General features: G+C 39.4%; 1 protein-coding gene across 1 annotated transcript; it reads right to left on the bottom strand.

The window, feature by feature from the left end:
* Positions 1 to 261: 261 nt before the first annotated feature.
* Positions 262 to 9,962, bottom strand: LOC125889398 (transient receptor potential cation channel subfamily V member 1-like). Its single transcript, XM_049577357.1, has 15 exons — positions 9,702 to 9,962; positions 9,130 to 9,284; positions 8,522 to 8,674; positions 6,958 to 7,095; positions 6,556 to 6,860; positions 6,172 to 6,348; positions 5,235 to 5,390; positions 5,036 to 5,131; positions 4,873 to 4,943; positions 4,630 to 4,795; positions 3,408 to 3,474; positions 2,962 to 3,296; positions 2,510 to 2,634; positions 1,182 to 1,288; positions 262 to 1,096 (listed from the first exon to the last, which is right to left on the bottom strand). The coding sequence occupies exons 1-15, from the start codon at positions 9,839 to 9,841 to the stop codon at positions 984 to 986; spliced, it is 2,304 nt and encodes a 767-aa protein (XP_049433314.1). The 5' UTR covers positions 9,842 to 9,962; the 3' UTR covers positions 262 to 983.
* Between the last annotated feature and the right edge of the window lie 4,434 nt (positions 9,963 to 14,396).

Genomic DNA, 14,396 nt, shown 5'->3' with positions numbered 1-14,396 from the left:
CTGTGGAGTATTCCTTTAACTAACAGGTTACGCAGTCTCAGCCATAGTAACTGTTAATAGTACTGGAATTGTCTTGTCAAAAAAAAAAAAAAAATCAGATGTGTTTTTTTTTTTGTCATCAAATTTTGTAACATAAACAGAAAACATTTATCCAAAACATTTCTTAATGTAGGCACATGGACAGAATATCTCTAAACACTCCATAAGTTACTTGAACCATGTCTATTTAAATGTTTCAATCAGTCAATCAAAAATAATCAATTCTCTGGATATCATGATTTTTTATTTAAGATCAATATCAATCACATGAATTATACATGGTACAACTCCAGTGAGGTGTGATCCCATCAGCTCCTTTAACTTGTGCACTGTAGTGTGGTCTTTTTTTTATGTCTTCTGACATTGTTTGTTGCTGTTAACTCAATGTATCTGGATGGTTCTGGTTACTGTCCACACACCCTGACCTTGACATGAAGGCAGCATGGTCGCTCCTCCTGCAACATGACCAGCTACTCACTCTGCAGCCGCTTCTGCAAGGCGTAATATTGAAGATAATCTATCTAAATCTATATAAAACTGTATGTGCAGGATTATGCACAGAATGAGCTGCATCAGCCATATGTGAAATCTTAACGAGCTCGTGCAAACAACGACCTCCTACAACAATATTCAGGACCTCCCTTTTTTAAAGTGTATGTCAAATTATATTTAATTTATGTTCACTTCATTAAATAAGACATTCTAAATATGTGACCTATCTACAAACAATAATATTCAAAACAAGGGCATTTGTGTTTATAAAGGTTTCTGTAGTTAAGGCACATGCACTAGGTACAGTACAGTTTGGTTTTCTTTATAAAAGTTAGAATATAAAAAGTTACAGTGGTATCCAAACATTTCTTTAAGATGGAGGGGCCACTGCAGCTGCAAATAAATGCTCACATGAAATTTTAAACCTGAGTGTTTAGATTTTTAACTCTGTTTTAGTGGATCTGTATTTTGATGTTGTGCTGAGCGTCAGGAACACTGGAGAGCTGTGGTTGGTGGTGACTGGCGTGAATCCTCTTCAACAATGGATTTATGTGCCATCGAGACCCTGAAAGATCAAATGGCGACTCTGTATTAATAACATCTTAGCAGCAAGAAGCAGCAAGTTGTGTGTGTGTGTGCTTTGTTCTTACTAGGAGTGTGTTCACGGGACAGTGGCTTCATCATGCTTTCCCCAGGGTCCTCCTCCTGGACAACACCGACATCTGACCTCCACTTTTTCCAATTAATTTCCTCCACCCTGGAGATGAAAAAACTCCTTGATCATGTGAACACTAGTAATGCTCGACGTGACCAGCTCTGTAAACTGATGTTACATTACTGGATTTAGGAGTCACTGTTAGAGAGCAACCTAGGACCTTTTTTCCCATGTTTTTGTGTCATAGTGACTCATGGGAACAGCACATTTTGAAATTGGTCGATTATTGAGTGAGAGCACTGCAGCCAGCAGCTGTGAAACAGGCTACAATGTAAACACTTAGGGCATGTTTGTACCGTCAAATTATTTCCACTGACAGGTTCAGATTATCATTCTAATTGTCTGATGACATTATGAAGAGGATCTTTTAAAGAGTAAGATCCTTTCTGTTTAACAAGAAATAACCTGAAATCACCACCACAGAACCCACCTGACTGCTTTTACATAGAAGGTAATTTTATCATCGTAAAACACACTTTGTTCAAAGCTGAGGGAAACAAAATAAAACTCAAAAAATGTCCTGGTTTGACATTCCACGTTTCAACAATCACCAACTCTGGTTTGGTTCAAATAAACCTTTAATTCACCCAGTTAGATGTGAAAATATGCTGGCTCTATACATGCTAAAATTACTCTTTATTTAAATGGCGTCCGGTGGGCTTGGCGATGGCGATTTTGGGGTTGTTTCTATAGTTCCTTTTCATAAATTTGTCAGACACTTAAAAAACAATCTGAGCCTACATGCACTTTTACTGGACATAAATTGCCAGGGTGAACATACCCCCAGTGATGACACTGCAGCTTGTTGGATCTGACTTAATACTGGACCAATTCCAAAAAATGTTGTTCTCATTCATCACTTAGGCACAAAAATATGGGAAAATAGGATCTAGGCTGAGAAAAAACCCGAGGGGACTCTTTCACTGTTTGAGGGATCTGTGGATTATCTTGATGAAGCAGGACAATTGTTGTGAAAATATTAAATTGAATTTTTTAATCCTTTGAGGAGCAACAATGTAATTCCACAAACCATAGCACAATCTGAAATCATCTACATGGTGACACACCACCAGATATAAATGAGAATGTTTCTTTGTAATATGGGTAACCTGACCCTTGGCCAGTGTTCAGTACAATGTGTGCTCAGGGTTAACTGGTGACAATATTACACCAAGACATTTCAATACAGTAATACTTTGATAGATTAGTTTGTTTCAAGCTAAACAATTTCATCGTGTTTCCAAAATCAACTGGAGGTTTTACCTGAAAAACTGACGACTCTCGTCCTCCTCGTTTTTTAAACGCACCATCTTCGACATCCCGGAGTGCAGCTTATTCACAAGGCACCTTGGCAGGGTCCCCTCCATGTCCAAAATGGTAGAAGCCCTCTGAGGATTTGTGACAAAATGTCTCAAGTGTGTCAGATCATTGGTGTTTAAAATATGAGCCAACACAGTATTTCTAGATTGTGAGCAAACAACTTCAAGCTTGGCAATGCTCTTCTTAATGAAGTGTATATATTTGAGATATTCACTGTTTTTTATAAGGCGAATTAGCTTTGTCCTGGCAAATGCAACCAAAGTTTCCTGTTAGATCATCATACAGCATTTACAGATATCCTTAAGAATTATCCTGCACTTGAGAGATGAACTTAATCTTGTGAACATTTGGTGACATAAACTGAAACAAGTTATCAGACTAGAACAGCATCTCACCTGCAGGTTCCAGATGTTTTCAATTTGTTTGGAGACTCTTTCCACTGTGTAGCCCATCAGAGCTATCAACATGTTGAGCAGCAGGATGTAAGTGATAACAATGTACGAGATGAGCAAGATGTAGAAAACTTCCTTGTACTGAACATGGTCAGTGAACTGCAGGTCTCCCATTCCAATAGTGAACTTGAACATTTCCAGTGTTGCGAAACGGATATCATTGTAACTTGACTTCTTGCACTTTAATGTCTTGACAACAGGACTGCTTCCACGTGGCAGTGTGCCATTGCGGACCTTTCTACAAGCTGGAGGAGAGTCGCGTATGACAGCAACAACAGCTATGGATAGGGTGAAAATTTGAGTCAGAGGTCTTTACTTTGGAGAACATCTTAAAGTCTTTGTTCTGCATATGCTTAACTTTTTGCATTTGGAGTCAACGAAAATCTTACCAGCAGAAAATCCAAATAGCAGGACCCCATAGACGCATAAAAAGTGCAACAGGTCACCCAGGATTATCTAAAAAGAGAAACAGACTTCATATCAGACAAATTTCTCACCACTCTGATATATTTGGTTACTTAAAGCTCGGGTAGGCAGACAAATGGCAAATAAATTGAATTAAAAAAAAAAAAAAAACATGAAAGAAATAGCAGAATTTGAGAATACACCCTCCTCCTGCAGCTCCCCCTCTCTGTCCTGAGCCCCTATCACCAGACGACCATGAGCATTTGCATGTGCTTCACACAGTAATCCAGTGTTTCCCATGCACTGTTTAGTTTTATTACATTTGGAGTTGCACACAGTGCATTCACTCAGCCCCTTCTTTCCCACCCTCTCTTTTTGTTTATCAGACCACAAATGAGACAAAAATCAGCTGCTAGCCACTCCACTGTCTCTGTCTTGCTCCCTGGCACTGTGGACTGGTTCCCTGGGAGGAGAACAGGCAGCAGCTTGAGAGACAAACTTTCTGTCAGCAGCTGTAACTGCTCAGGTTCAGCCAGCACAAACCTACCCAGCACAAGGTGTCACAATGGGCTGGTGGCCAGCGGTAATACAGGGCCTGTTAGCTGGACCTCAGAGCTATCCGGTCCCTGCTGCCGGCTGTCCTCCAGGTGAAGTGGTCTGTAGCAGCAGGGAGTGAGGCGGAGGACATGCTGTGGTTTGAGGCTCTAGGTAATGTTAGCTAGGCCTACCTTAACATGAAAGTAAAGCTCCAGCCGTGAGCCTTTGGCTCCATTCAGCGGAGGGCTACACTATTTGTAATTTTCTTTTAGACTCTCTTTTTGGTGAGTCCATCTCCCTTTTTTGGGCTGTTTTGCAGTGTAGGCAGCTGTTGCCAGTGCTGGAATATCAATTTTCTCTGCAGGACTCTCTCCATTAAATCAGGCTTTCACTGAAGAGATGTGCACGTGCATCTACATTTATAAAACAGCCAACAGGAACACCCTCTCTCTGACAGACAGGTAAACCATCCATTCCATTTGGCTACAACAAAATGATTAGACAGGTTTATTACTGGTCTACAACAGCCAAAGATACCAGTTTTTTCTTTTCTTTTTCTGAGCATTTAATTTATTGATTGCTATTGGGATGTAAAGAGAATTTTAACAAATAAAACAGAAAATGTTTCTGAAATAAGTTGCCTGCCCTAGCTTCAAATGTAATTGTTACCCTTTCCATCATGACGCTGTACATCCCCATTTGTTTAGAGCCTCTTGAGTAGTAAAGAACATTGATCCAGGCAAGGGCCAGCGCGAGCACGAGGAGTCCAACGTATTCTTTTCGTCCACAGAAGTACAAAACTGTGCAGACCAAAATGAGTGCTGCCTGCAGGAAACTGCAAACCAAAGTTGAGTGGTAAGAAAGCAGTGAGGTAAAATTTGTCCATCACAAAAGATTGATGGTGATACTTACAATAGTATGTCACAGAATCCAGTTGTGTATAGAGCCTTGAAGGTTGGGGGGTTCCTCTTGAAAATAATTATCTGTGGATTCAGGAGTCAAACATATAGAATTAGTCTGAAATATATTCTGACTGTTTTTGTGTAAATTTCCAGAGCAGAGTCCTCTTTCTTACCGCTTTATAGAAAAACCATACTGCTCCAAGGACACTGATCACCTCGCCAATGCAACGAACGTGGTCAAGCGGGACATTGTCAACGGGAAATGGTGGCTGCAGGTCAAAAGGTTAGGAGTCCTTGCTTAGGGCTGATCAATTTGTTAAAACATGGTTCTTTCTGTTTTACGTCAGTGAATGGTTTTGCTCAGTGCCTTACCTGTCCTTCTTTTCTGTAGAAGGCCACAGTGGTGAAGATGATCAGGTACGCCAGGTAAATCAGGAAATTCATCAAGAATAATTTGGAAGCAAATCTGTCCCACTTATTCTGGAGAAGACTGCGCAGAGGCTCAATCTGGAGCATCTCAGGTCGATTCTAAGGCATTGATCACAGGATTATTTCCACATTTAAAGTCCTTTTTTAAACTGGCACAGTGGCACTCCAAAAGTGTTTTGTTTTTTTTAAAGATATTTTTCTGGGCATTTTAGCCTTTAATTGACAGGACAGTCTAGCGTGAAGGGGGGAGAGAGAGAGAGGGAGTGACATGCAGCAAAGGGCCACGGGCTGGCAACAACCTTGTAAATGGGGCGCCACTACTCCACCGATGCCCCACTCCAAAAGTCTTTTATCAGCGGCTCCAACTTATTGTGTGCAGCAGTTTTAAGTCTGCCAGAAACTACAGTTTTAGATCAGGCCCGATCCAACCAACAGATGGTGGGAGACTTTCCAGAGTGGGATTGTTGCTGATGAGAAATAAAGGAAAACTTTCACATGTCCAGAGCATCACAAGGATGTTTGAGTGAGCTCCTTCATCCTTAAATTAAACAGGAATCAACGGTGATGAGATCCACAGTCGGTATTTTGAAGCCTGTACACTACTACCTTTGAGATGAGGTAGACTGCTGAAGACAGCCAATGCCAAAGAGTATTTGGGGTCGTTTTTTCTGTTTCAGCATGGACAAAGATATTTTGTAAAACAAAGATCGTGTGGATGGAAATCTGGATGGATTCTTTAAATTGGAGGGAAAATATCTGTTTTCAAAAATATCTGTACACGTGTAGACAGGGCGTAAGACAAAACTGCAACTGTCTTGTTTAAAAAAAACCTAAAGGAAGACTGTAGACCATCATGTGTAGAAAAATAGATATTTCTTACTGGAATTTCACTCCCGAAGACAACTATCTCCAACACAGAGTTTTTTTCATTGGTGTCAATGGAACTCAGGTCATAAAGTGAAGAGTGAACTGGTCCATAGACCCATTCTGTGAACTTCCTGGACAGCGGCCTCATCTCCTCATCCACAAATTCACGGTGTAACATGTGCTTGAAGAGCTGACCAAAGAGAGATCAGGAAGGAGATGATTATCTTGTGGTACTGTACAAGCACCTTCTCATGCCGTGCACACAGTCTGTTAAATTAATCTAATAAGGCAATGCACCTGTGTTTAACAAGACTATTACACATTAAAAGAAGGAAATTGTTCCATCAACGTGTATCTGAAAATGTACACAAAGCCCCTGAAAAGAAAATAGACGCACCCCAATCTTGCCCAGCTTGGCAGCCAACTTCAGAGGAGTCAGCCCCTTATCATTTTCGATCTCTTCCAACTGGACTATTGTTTTCTTCTCAAGTCTGTTGTGCTGAGTAAGGATCTCATCATACATCTTTGCAATCATTTCTGTGTTTTCATCCGTATTGTCTGCTATGACCACCAAGGCATGCAAGACAGTGTTTCCTCGCAAGTCCTTGTCAGCCACGTCGGCTCTTGTGTAAGGGTTTTCCATGAGGAAGGCCACGACATCAGGCTGGTTGGTGCAAGCAGCCAGTGACAGAGGAAGCTCTCCTGTTGAAAACACACAAAGGTCAGTTTGGTGATTTGATTATTTAGAGCTTGGGTAGATTATATAAGTTCTGGTTACTTTTAGGATACAATTACCCACCAAAATAAAAGCCCAGTCCTGCATTACGCTGGAAGAACTTCCCATTGGCTTTGGCTTGTACATCTGCTCCTTTCTGGACCAGCAGTTTCACATGGTCAAAGCTCCTTCTCTCAATGGCGATGTGCAGTGCTGTCTGACCTGTGACACATGTTTTATTGTTACAGGAAACAGGTTGTTAAGGTTTTCAACACACTTAAGCCACAGGTTTGTTTGATTTTCTGTGGTTTTGTTTATTGAAATGTTCAGGGCAAACATGAGTCAAGAGGTACTTTGTCTAAGTTTCAATGCCTAGTTCCGAATAATATACACGGGTTAAAACCTCTATACCTGGAGAGACACAAATAATGATAATACAAATCAAGTAAAAAAAGATTTAAAAATGAAACAAAAATAAATAAATAAAATAATAATAAAATACTAAATTAAAACAAAAAATGAAAAAATAAATCAAATAAAAATACAATTTATAGTAAAAAATTTATAAAGCTATCATTAACAATACCATACTTTTTTTTTTTTTAGAGATAAGTTATAGTATACCCTGAATTAACAGTCTCCCAAGCTTAAAATAAAAGTCTCTAATAGATGTAAGAATTTTGTGAGGCCCTAAACACTCCCTTCACTTTTAATAATACATGTCCCGCACACTGCTCTTGCTCACAATACACTAACATTTCGGTCCTTCGTCACGAATGTTCAACACCATCATTTTCAACATTGAGCTTAGATAGAAACCGCCCCACCTATTTCACGGATGTGCCCAGGTATGTACACGTATGAGGAAATGAATCAGCTGTGGGTGTGTTTCTGACAACAGCCTGTCCACCAGATGTCACACATCCCACAAACGAAAGTACAAGGGAACAAGAACAGAGGACCTTTTTCAGTGCCCTGGAACTAAATGATGAGATATCATGTTGTACGTCACTGAAATGTACTGCCTCTGAGTGATCCCTACCATTGCTATAATGGTTCAGGGATCTCAAAAAGACAAATGTATGATACATGGCATAAGAATATAGAATGTTGAACATTTTGAATGATTTATGAAAGCTGCATGGCCGATGTGTTCATTCATAAGATCAACATATTTTTGTAAATCATTTTGTAAATAGCCTTCATTGTGTAAGGAGCTTGAGTTTTTCTAGGTATTTTCCTGTTTTTCTTGTTCCCTTGTACTTTAGTTTGTGGGATATGTGACATATGGTGGACAGGCCATTGTCAGTTATTGAGACACACACAGCTAATTCATTCCCTCACACCCATGCATACTGGGCAAACCTGTGGAATGGGTGGGGCAGTTTATTTAAGCTCAGTGTTGAAAATAATGATGTTGAACACTCTTGACGAAGGTCCAGGAGGACCGAAATGTTCGTTTTTACTAATAAATTGTGAAGCTGAGCAAGAGCAGTGTGCAAGATTTTCTGTCCAAAGACGTGATATTTTCCAGCGCACCTGCATCTGTTGTATGTACAGTTCCACAATCAGAATTGGACATCCTCTATTATTAAGACCCTCTACTTCAGAAGTTCAATCACTCTTGACAGAGTTATGTTTTACTTACCATTGTAACAAGGATCTTGGTAAGAAGCGTTGATGAAATTTTCTAAGTCTCCAGTTTTTTCCGCTATGTCAAGGAGGACCTCGATTGTGTCATTTTTGCCATCTTTCAGATTCATCAATGCTTTCAGGAGCGCCGTCTTCCCATTAGTTTCATCTGAAAGTCATGCACAAATTACATTAGTTTCTCACTGTACTACTCACATCATTGTATAGAGAATTTGTGATGAATCCTACTAACTCAAAAATAAGTACCAGAATAACTCCTAAATTTACTTTTAAGTTTCACTTGGACAGATTGTTCTTTGAGATGCTTAGAGATTTATGGACCAAACAACACAATTCAAGTCCAGCTTCTGTGAGATCACCTTTTTTGTCCAAACATTGCAGGTGTTACACATTGGATCCTAAATTTAATTTGCCTTATCCATCAATTCAGACCTCTACTTGCACTTAGCGATGCCCTCTCTAAACAAACTGAAGGAAATCTCTTTCTCAGGCTTGCTTTGCATTACCAAAATCCATTTCTGTTTCAAATTGGCATGGTCATAGATACAGCAAGACATAATCAGTTATAAATAAGACACAAAAAAGTGCTTCCCTCCTACTTGCCTGTGAATTCTGGGCTGGTAAGTTTCTTTTTAGTAACTCGTAGGTAGTCAAGCAGGCCAACAAGTTCAGTTGTGTCTCCCTGAGATGCTGCTTCAAAGACTCTCTCCCTGGTGAATTCTTTATTGTTAATGCTGTCATCAGTGGTATCACATTCTCTGAAAAGTAGAAAATCATACAAGTTATACAATGCACTATGCAGCTCAAAATGGCCAACTATGCAATGATTTGTGGTGACAATATTTCAACATGTGTAATCTTTTAAAACTGTGTGCAAAGGAAATTTTGTTAGCCCAATATTTGTTCATGAGTCTCTTCCGGAAAACTTCCGGACCAGCTTGGGAACAAACGCAGGTTTAAACAAGCCTGTTTACTTAAAATACCACACCATGTCACCTGATACTGATCAGTCCCTACAGGCTTAAATACCACTTTTTCTTTAAAGCAATACAGCACACCAATTTCTGTGCCGACATCTCCAGCGGTCAGTCATTACCATTCAATAATTAAAGGCACTGTGTATAACCTGTGAGAAGGAAACCTTACACTAGTTCTTCACCAGTAGAACCGGTTACCTTGCTAATAAGACGTTGGTATCCATCGGTGCAGGAATTATCTCTGAGCTGTCCGTTCTGAGGAGCCAATCCAGACCATTCCCCTCTTGCTCTTGGCTTATTGTAGGCTCCTCTTTGTCTGTTGGCTGTCCATCGTCCATCTTGTTTGTTGATAATAATCAAGTCTTAATCATGTGAGAAAAAGTAGTATGTTTTGCTTCCTCAAGTCGCTCATCAGCTATGATGAGCTACAGGTACACAGGTGTAGGATTGCAAAGGTCAGGCGTGGCACTGAAGCAGTAATGGTGTTTGTTACCTTGGTCACACTCCTCCCTCTTTCACACAGTACTGGGCGCGTCTGTTGTTTACCAAACAGCAGTTTCCTAGTTGCAGTATTACCAGTATCTGCTCAACGGATATTTTATTGTCTGATATTCTTTTATGAGGTATTAAATACTTACATGTCCTTACTTTTTTAGGACTGTTTGACTCTGTTCTTTTATATCTAGATGTGAAAATAAACTATGTATCTTAGAATAGCCTGAATGCCTAAAATGCTTCACTGAAAGGTAATGTTATTAACCATGATAAAGTCACACAAATGAATTCAGTGGTTTGGAATTTATTCAGGGTTCCTACAGCTAAAGGCAACCTAGATTTAAGATTTTCTAATACTTTGTAATGCCATTTGTAATAAAATACAGAACATGTTATACAATAATAATAGAGTTTCTTACTCTAGATGCTATCCTGATCTGCGTGACATTAATGTGAGAGGCAATCAGTAAATTATGAATGAATGAATGAATTAATTATTTTGAGATTTTACAATGCAAAATCAGAAAAAAAAAGATTCATAAAATTCTACTTCATACATCTAATAATTTTCAAGACTTTTGAAAGACTGATTTAAGACATTTTAATACCAATTAAGGCCTTATTTTTAGATTAATTAATTTAATGCCTTTCTGGACTTAAGGATCTGTGGAAAACCAGTCTATTAGAAAAATTCATTGTTACTTAATTAATTAATTAATTCATAATCTTGAAAATAGCTTCTCACATTAACTTGATTTGATCACAACTAGTTTTCTAGTGTTAGTTCAATATGAAATGGAGTGGAGCACATATACTAAGAATGCATTTTTCAGTGAAGGAGAGGAGAAGGAAAGCAGAGTATTCTCATACGCCACAATATTTCTGCTGCATACTTGGCAGCATTGTGGGTTTTTATTTAGCTTTCATTATGTTTTTTATTATTACTTACATTTGGTTTGTTGGGAATTTTGTCTGAGCTGATTTATGTTCAAAATTCCACTGAGGATTAACATAATATTTTACATGTATTTCATTTTTTGGGTTAGATTTGTTTCGGGTTGGGTAGTCTATAGTGAATTTGTTACTTCTTACTAATAATGCTGTATCAGAAAGTGCAGATCTTAAAGTTTACAGTTAATTTGAGTGCAGTTAAGGAGACAGAGAAAAGGATTTTGTTTGTTGTTTTAACTTCAAATCTGTATTTGATATGACTAACAATAAGTACATTAGGGATTTTAGGGGAGTCAGTTGTGTGGACAACATGATTAGAAAAGCTCAGTGGCATCTGTACACAACTTGCGTGTGGGTAAATGTTTACTGTACACATTTGTTAAAGGCGTGGCTATACTGTGCAGTTTAACACAACAGCAGCACGGTTAATTAAAAATATATCATTGCTGTACTTATTATAATTCTAAAATCACTAGAGGCTGCAAACCAATTGTTAGAAATAAAGTCCAGTTGCACAACCAATGGACTTCCATGTTGGAATAGATAATTTTAACCAAAGATAAATCACATTATTTTCTCTGTCTTCAACACTTTCTGAAGGTAGTCAAGGAAAAACGACACCAATGCATCATTCATATACCAACAACAATACTCTACATGACTTTTAGTCAGTTCCATGGTGTTCTCGGAGTGGTTCACTTAATTACTTCACCTAACTTCTGGATTGCTGAATAATACTGTTTTATTTTATTGGTAAATCAAATACACTCTGAACCTGTAGTGTAATTACCACAGTCATTGACGATGGGAACAGAATTGTGGCGCTAATGTCTAAAGATTACAATTTCCAATTAATTAAATTGTTCTGACTTATATCTCCTAATAATCCTGTTGTAACCTACAGTTATGTAAAATGAGTACCTGCTAATAACCTCAGAGATTTTCAATAAAGCAATCATGTCTCAAGCATTTATGAGTGTGACTGTGACTGATGTCACAGCCCCGTTCAGAGACTGCTGCAAAATGGGAGACACACATTTATACTGAATGCTGAAGTACACTTATTTTCACAAAATAAATACAAATAGGACCATATAATCTGTAATATCCATAGCGTAGGAAGTGGATAAGTGAGTGTCTGCTGCATGGGTGTTGGGCTGTAAAAGCTGAAACTGTACCACAAGTCCTTCCAGGCAGTGGGGATCTCACAGGACTGCCTGCATCTCTGGCCTTATGCATGGGGAAGCACACTGGGCCCATGTGTGTCCCATTTTGCTGATTATGCCGCCTTAGGTCAAGTCCCTGCAGACAGAAAACACAGCAACAGCAAGAAGGGTGAGCTGTTGATGGGATGGATTCTGTTTGTATGAAAAGTACTTACTTACTTATGCCTTACACCCCTTTTGGGGTATAGGCCGTCGACAAGGGACCTCCAGAGTACCCGATCGCTGGCAGGTGTATCCCATCTTCTTGGTGTCGGCCTGCAGATCCCTTCGCCAGGTGTTTCTTGGTCGACCTCTCTTTCTCTTCCCCTGGGGATTCCACGTCAGAGCCTGTCTGGTGATGTTTGACATTGGTTTTCGCAGAGTGTGCCCTATCCATTTCTATCTTCTTCGTCCAATTTCATCTTTAGCTGGAATTTGCTGTGTCTTCGTACAAAGATCTTCGTTGGTGATCTTGTCTGGCCAATGGATTTTCAAGATTCTTCTCAGGCACCTGTTTATAAAGCTTTGCACTTTGGTAGCTGTGTATTTGTTGTCCTCCAGGTCTTGGCTCCATAGAACAGGACTGATTTTACGTTGGAGTTGAAGATGTTTGTTGTTGTATCTCCTTTGAGCACCATATGTTCCTTAAGTTGTAGGAAGGCTGCCCTTGCCTTACCTATTCTGGCTTTGACATCTGCATCAGTTATTCCCTCTTTGTTGATGACGCTGCCTAAGTAGGTGCAGGACTCTGCTCTTTCAAATTGAGTATCTTCAAGTGATATTGGTTCCACACTGTTTGTGTTCATCCTCATGCTTTTTGTCTTTCCCTTGTGGATGTTAAAGCCCACTTGGGCTGATGTATCTGCGAGTAAGGTTGTCTTCTCTTGTATCTGGTGGTGGCTGTGAGATAGAATTGTATGAAAAATGCTATATAAATTAAGTTTGATTGATTGATTGATTTGACAAGACAGAAAAAAAACTAACCAGCTGATATAGTGTCTGTTTCACTAAAACACCTTATTAAGAACAAGCACACCCAGTTGGGTTCTTTTTTTTTTAAACAAGGCATTTTTTATTTAGAATTTAGTAAGATGTACGGATCATCAACACACAAACATAGAACCAACAAGGACAAAACAAAACTGCCCCTCTCACCCACCAACCCAGAAACAGAGAAAGCCAGACCAGCGAAGGGAAATCCAAAAGACAAGAACAAAATAAATAAATAAATGGGCGAAGAAAAAGGAAAAAGGACAAATTAACTTGTGTGACATCAGTAGGGGAGTATGACATGTTTCATTACAATATTTCAGCTTCCATATTTGCTACTGAAGTTAAAAATGGTTGCCAGTTGGCAAAGAAGCGTGCAGTTGATCCTTTAATAAAATGACAATTTTCTCCAATTGTAAATAATACATAACATCCTTAATCCAATGTCCATATGTTGGAGGTGAGGAGTCCTTCCAGGGTAAAGTAAAGGTAAAGTTCCACTGATTGTCACACACCTGAGTGTGTGAAATTTATTCTCTGCATTTGACCCATCCCTTGAGGGAGCGGTGAGCAGCAGTGGTGCCGCGCTCAGGAATCATGTGGTGATCTAACCCCCCAATTCCAACCCCTGAAGCTTAGTGCCAAGCAGGGAGGCAATGGGTCCCATTTTTATAGTCTTTGGTATGACCTGGCCGGGGATCGAACCCACGACCTCCCAGTCTCAGGGCGGACACTACCACCAGGCCACTGAGCTGGTATTCCATTTACACAGGATGAGCCCTCTGGCCAGAAGTGAGCAGAAAGAGACAATGTCCATTTGGGCTCTACTTAGGTTAACATCTAGAGGAGTCGTTTCAAATATTGCCATGGACATAGATGGGGCAACCATCTGTCCAAACATTGTTGAACATGTTTTGAGTATTAAATCCAAACAATAAATAGTTTCAGACATGACCAGAACATGTGAAATAAAGTGGCTGAAGACCAAGGATCAATATCACTGCTAATCTTAGCCAATGGAGCTTTGGACCAGTGGAGTCGGTTTACAGTCTTAAATTGAACAACAATGTGTCTCAGACAGATAGAAGATGAATACATTTTTTGAATAGCTTTATGCCACACCTCGTGCGATATCTGCTCTCCAGTATCCTCTTCCCATCTCTGCTTTTAAGAGTCCAGTGCTGCAAGATTATGAGCATTGAGTAATTCGTAAATTTGACTTATGGACAGTTTTTTAGCTATGTTACATTCA

This window comes from Epinephelus fuscoguttatus, linkage group LG5 (genome assembly GCF_011397635.1).
Source record: "Epinephelus fuscoguttatus linkage group LG5, E.fuscoguttatus.final_Chr_v1".
Taxonomy (NCBI): domain Eukaryota; kingdom Metazoa; phylum Chordata; class Actinopteri; order Perciformes; family Serranidae; genus Epinephelus; species Epinephelus fuscoguttatus.
This window is presented reverse-complemented; position numbering and strand designations above follow the sequence as displayed.